General features: G+C 32.5%; 1 protein-coding gene across 1 annotated transcript; it reads right to left on the reverse strand.

Annotated features, from left to right (window-relative positions):
- Positions 1–3,573: 3,573 nt before the first annotated feature.
- LOC115983361 (cytosolic sulfotransferase 15-like) lies at positions 3,574–5,179 on the reverse strand. Its single transcript, XM_031106000.1, has 2 exons — positions 4,031–5,179; positions 3,574–3,801 (listed from the first exon to the last, which is right to left on the reverse strand). The coding sequence occupies exon 1, from the start codon at positions 5,041–5,043 to the stop codon at positions 4,036–4,038; it is 1,008 nt and encodes a 335-aa protein (XP_030961860.1). The 5' UTR covers positions 5,044–5,179; the 3' UTR covers positions 3,574–3,801; positions 4,031–4,035.
- Between the last annotated feature and the right edge of the window lie 931 nt (positions 5,180–6,110).

Here is a 6,110-nt window from a genome sequence, read left to right on the forward strand (position 1 = left end):
AGGAAGAATTAGATATAAGTCTTGATTTAAAAAAAAAAAAAAAAAAAAAATTGTACTAGAACTACTGTGGTGCAGTATAGGTTTTGCATGAACTGCTCAAGAGAAATGGACAACTGCAAAGAATACCAGCCTAAAAGAAAAGCATGTTTATGGTCCTTTATATGTCAAGGATACCAGACATGCAATAATGTTATAAATGATACTGAGAATCAGTTTGCTTCAAAAACCCTTGGACCATATCTAACTGAAAGTGATAAAAGGGTCAGACACCATTCCTTATCCTATTTGTATTTCCTTTGGCAATGCCAAATTATAGCAGAAAATCACCAGAGATGCTCTGGGAAATGATACATAACCGGTTGTTTGAACTCTATTTTAGTCTTTTGTGAAATGAGAACAAAAGCTAATTTGCTGACATGTATTTGCCATGAGATCGAATTACATCACGTGCTTGAAATGTAAATTTTACCTCCATATATTCAAATTTACATTACAAGAGGGTAATGTAAGATACATGGGTCATAAAATTCCAACCACAAATCTTTGAAATCTAATAAAAACGTATTATGTTATGGTGGTTAGAACTGTTATTCTTTTAAAGTTTTATTGATAATCAAAGCTTCTAGTAACATTGATCCTCTTTTGTTTTGGTAGTTTGGTTTCTTAAAAGTTTATTAAGAATCAAAGCTTCTCGTACCAATGAAGGTTGTTTTCTTGCCATGTTTGTTTTTTTTTAATTCGATAGTTAGAGGATGAGGGTATTTAAACTTTGGATGTTTCCATTGCAAACATAAAAAAAGTATGATTTGAATTACAAGACTCTTGGCACAGTTAACCATGTTTGGATCAATTCATATTTAATATACAAACTAGCATAACCTACTTTATTTTACTTTTGATTATAATGGAGTACTCAAGGGTAACCACATGATTATTTGGCCACACAAGCTTTTAGAGGATTACCACCCTATTTGGGTCACCATATATAATGGTATGATTTTAAGAAGACTTTATGACCACATGTTGGAGTATTGTTTGAACTTAAACATTTTTTTTTAATAACTAGTTAAAACAATGAAAGGGGCAATTTGAACTAGAGTTACAAGACTCTTGGTACCATTAACCATGTTTTGGATCAATCCATATTTAATAGTCAAATTTGCATATATCAAAAACACAGTACTTCATTATAGAAGTTACAACAACCTACTTTATTTCACTTTTGATTTTAATGTAGTACTCAATGGTGGCCACATGATTATATAGGGCTACCTAACATAATATTCATTATCTTTAATCCTAGCCCTACAAGCCTGGAGGATTATCACTCTATTTGAGTCATCACATAATGACATACTTAGAAAACTTTATGATCACGTGTTGGAGCATTGTGTGTGTATATATATATTTATATTTATTTTTGATAATTATTTACAACAGTGGAAGAGGGGAGATTTTAACCTAAGCTACAAGACTCTTGGCACTTAACCATGTTTTGGATCAATCCATATTTTAATAGTCAAACTAGCATGTATCTATAAGGCAAGAGTGCTTCGTCATAGAAGTTACAACAACCTACCTTATTTCACTTTTGATTTTAATGGAGGACTTAATGGTGACCAGATGATTATATGGGGCTACCTAACATAATATTCATTATGTTTAAGCCTGGCCACACTTTTTGAGTCATCACATAATGACATGCTTTTAAGAAAATTCTATGATCACGTCTTGGAGTATTGTCTAAACTAAAGCATAGTATTAAACTACATATAAATTTTATTGAATATCATCTGCACCTTTTCGTCTTACATGCCAAAGCAGAAGCCATACAACTAACTGCAAAATTGCACAAGCCAACCACATGACTTGCTTAGTGCTTACCCTAAGTGTCTAATAGAACACTTTGAATGGCAAACCGGAACTACCTAACTTCCTCCATGATTTAGGCCAATTGTTCCACAATCCAAGGGGACAAATAACAAGTTTTTAGATCTACCACCCAGTTTCCCACCTCACCTATAATTACAAGTTTCTGTTTTCAACACATTATTTTTTGTTAGTATAATTTCTTTGTAAAGTGGGCTAAATATGGAAGTAGAAAATACTATATGCATGCTTGACTTTAATACACTTTTTTTGTTTTTGTTTTTTTGTTTTTTCTTTTGGATAATTTGATAATTGGAGTAGGAAGATTTAAACTCTAGATATTTTCGTGGAAAATACTAAAATGTATTAGTTAAATTATAAGACTTTTGACTAATCAACTTTCTTTCAAATACAAACTTTTTTCTTTTTTTATTAAAGAATGAAGTACCCATTTTTGGATTTAGTGCAATGAGTAGGGTTATTGCACCATATAATAACACTTTTCATTACTAAGATTAAAAGAAAAAAAAAATTTACTTTTAATTTTAGTCTAGGGATCAAAATTTTTTTGTGACTTTTACCTTGCTAACATTTTTCACTCACATCAAAATAGTAATTGCATGGTGCATCAAAAGCTCCCATTTTTACCATGAAAAGGAAACTCTTAAAATAAGAAAAAAAATAGAAAGTGTTTCTCCTTGTGAGTCCGCCAGCAAACAGTTTGGATGTCATTTTCATCTGCCAATAATCAATTTCCAAATATGATATATCATGCTGGTAACGGGTTGAAGAAAAAGCAGCTTTTAAGTTGGAATCTTTAGTTCCTTTAAAAAATATTACTCCAAGTAAACAAATCTGGGAATTAGTAATAGTATGTTTACACAGCAAATCTACTCATTCTGGCAATGAGTCAGTCAGTTCTGACAAGATTTGGATGTGATAAAATGAGTTTTGAGACACTGATTTGAAGACATAATAATGAGTTTTTAAAATAATAAAGAATCCATATTAGGAGAGCTATTCTTTAATTTAGTAGTGTGGCTTTTATTTTATTTTTATTTCATTTCATTTTATTTAAAGAAGAAAAAGAAAAGAGTCAAATCAACTTTCAATCTTTCAATGTACACGGACCATGAGAATCCAACCATTTCCATCACAGATCTAATGAGGCACTTTTCTTATAAATTATGGTGGTAAAGTAATTAACGTAAGTTAATGGTTTATTTTTAAAAAAAATTGATATCATTTAAGGGAAAATATAAAAAATTGTAAAATATAAAAGTTACATTTTTCTTTCACATAAAATTTTTTTAAAAATATTTTTTAAACCAATATCTTTAACCATCCTTTAACTTTTCCCATTAATATCTTTCTTATCTTAAAATTAGTTCCAGTTCAATCCGTTATTAATTTGACCAGTGTCAGTAAGAAAGATAGTGCTTTAACAGATACATAGACCACAAGGTTCACAATCCATCTCATTCTTTATGGATTTAAAATTATTACAAGTTTTATTACAGATATTTTACAAATTATTATATCAATTTTTAACACGAAATAAAATAATAATCAATAGGTTTATTTATTATTTTGATTTTTATTGTTATTCAATTTGTAATTTTTTTTAATATTAAAATTGATAACATTATCCATGATCTAATACCAAACATCACACTCCTTATATTTGAGTCTGGCTACATGAGGTGGTAAAAACAAGCATCAAATCCTTTTATTTGATTTATCAAAATCTGAAATGCTTTCATTAAACAACATGCTAATACCATATTTGTACAAAAGAGAAATTTTCTTACAACATGAGGAGTACAATATTGTTTTTTTTTTTTTTTGTAGAAAGGAGTACAATATTGTTCGAGTTGAAGAACAATTTAACCGCATGTGAATTTATTTGAACAGTGACTTCACCTTTCTATCCTGCATGGAAAGGACAAGTTATATAGATAATAGTGCAAATTAAAAAACAAAGGCTGACAACACGTACGAGTAAGCAGAAACACAACTTTTTTACAACTACTTTATATGAAATATTGTGACTGAACTTCACTTTAGCATCATTGATACCATTTTTATCATGGGCCAACGATAACAATTTGTATCAACAATCGTGGAAGATATTGTGTCTCTAAATTTACTGATTACTTGCCTGTTCTAAGGGATCACTTTGAATGACAAACCAGAACCACCTAGCTTCTCCTCCATGACATTGGTTAATTGCTCCGCCATTCTAGGTGATAGATAGTTTACCCAATCTCCCACCTCAGCCTTCCTAAACAAGTTTTTGTTTTCAAAGTTCTTAATAGACTTGCCAGCTTTGTTTACCTCCAACTCCTTCAAATTCTCAAAACTACAAAGCTTTGCTATCTTTTCAACACAGCCAGCTCTCTCTTCCTCCAAAGAAAATGGGAACCCAAGAAAATCAGCCAACTTTTTCAAGTGAAAACTAACATCCTCTTTCATGTCCTCATATTTCAAGAACAACACCTTGTGAGGTCTCTCTATGCTCTCTTTCCAGTACCCCAACATGTGGTCCCAAAATGGACCAAACCCAACAATCCCTTTACAATACATTTCAAATGCTTCCTCTATTAGCATTGGGGCTTGAGTTTTTGGTATAATTTTGTTAATGTAATGCCACGAGGAGACAAAAGTATCAAATGGGTTTCGACAAAGATAAACAACCCTACTGCTAGACTTTTTGATAGGATTAGCCAAAGAAGCAAATGGAACATGAGTGCCAAAAAGTCTAGGCTGTGGAAGGTTGGAAAGGTCAGGAAGTTGCTCGTTTGCATAAAGCTTGTACTCAAAGAAAGGTACAAGATCATGGGGGTTGTAAGAAAGCAAAGGGTGGTTGTTTGAGATTGGAAAACGCTTTCTATTCACAATAGCAAAAGCCAAGGCTTTTAACCATGTGGTGCCTGATTTTGGTATAGTAGCTAATACTACATCTGTGTCACATGCTAGGAAGTGCTTTTGGAAAGAAACTGTAGCTTGAATCTCCATTGGCTGGCACCAAAATCCTTGGTACTTGTAGAGATAAGGGGTTCTCCATCCTTTTTCTTTTGGAAGAGAAAGAAGAAGTTCCTGGCTTTCATGGCTTAGCTTTTCTCCTTCTCGTGCTTCTTCTCCATGGTTTTTTGTGTAATGGGTGAGAACCATATTGAAGTAGTGTTGGTTGAAATATTGGCATGAAAATCAACTCACACAGATCACTTCTTTATAGTTGCACTTCATCACTGTTTTTTTTTTTGTCAGAAAATGAGGTTTGGCCTTTTCTACCACGTTGAGCACATGTATAACAAAAGTTCAAGCCACAAAAGCCATTGTGGGCTACAACTTGTCATGCCTGCTGCACCTTATTTAGACATGTTGCTTAAAGTTTCCTAGTTCTATACGTCTACCAATGGGGGACCTTTCTTTTCTCAAAAAGAAGAATTTAATTCGTTTGTCCCACACTATTTGCATGAGCGAGGAAGATGCAATTTTATATGAATGCTCCTTTCAATATAAAAGATTTTGAACTTTTTTTTATTATTTTTTATTTATTTTATATATAGGAAAGATTTTTAATTATAAACTAAAATCAACAGAATGGAAACATATTGTTACATTGAAATTATAGATTTTTTGCTTCCTTGTCCATGTTTGATTGCTTCCACTCATATGTAAGTCATTATAACTCCGTAGGCTTTAAGGCCTCTATATAGGCCACAAACAAATTTTACTAGTTCCCATTATTTTGGTTTTTTCTTTTTTTTTTTCCTTCATCCGTGTGTCATTCATGGACTCCTCAAATGTTGCAGGCTCACTCATGTGAACCTTGCATCTCCATGTACACGAGAATCTCAAGCCACACCATTCTTTTTTATATAGCGCCCATGACAATATTACTTTGTTATCTTTTGTATGGGTTCCACAGGCTTACCTTATACAATTCACACTTGTACGGACTCCAAGCACACACATCCCGTCCCGCTCTCTCATGTGAGTCATTATCTCTCCGTGGGCTTTAAGGCCTCTATATAGGCCACAAAAAAATTTTACTAGTTCCCCGTTATTTTGGGTTTTCTTTCTTCATTCGTGCATCATCTATGGACTTCTTAAATGATGCACACTCACCCATGTGAACTTTGCGTCTCCATGTCCATGGAAACCTTGAGCCACACCATTCTTTTTGATATAGCACCCATGCTAATATTACTTTTTTGGATATTTTTCTAAGATAA

This window comes from Quercus lobata, chromosome 4, assembly GCF_001633185.2.
Source record: "Quercus lobata isolate SW786 chromosome 4, ValleyOak3.0 Primary Assembly, whole genome shotgun sequence".
Taxonomy (NCBI): domain Eukaryota; kingdom Viridiplantae; phylum Streptophyta; class Magnoliopsida; order Fagales; family Fagaceae; genus Quercus; species Quercus lobata.

What these genes read in the sequence shown, in the direction of transcription:
- LOC115983361 (XM_031106000.1), bottom strand. Translation starts at nt 5,043, where the DNA reads ATGGTTCTCACCCATTACACAAAAAACCATGGAGAAGAAGCACGAGAA.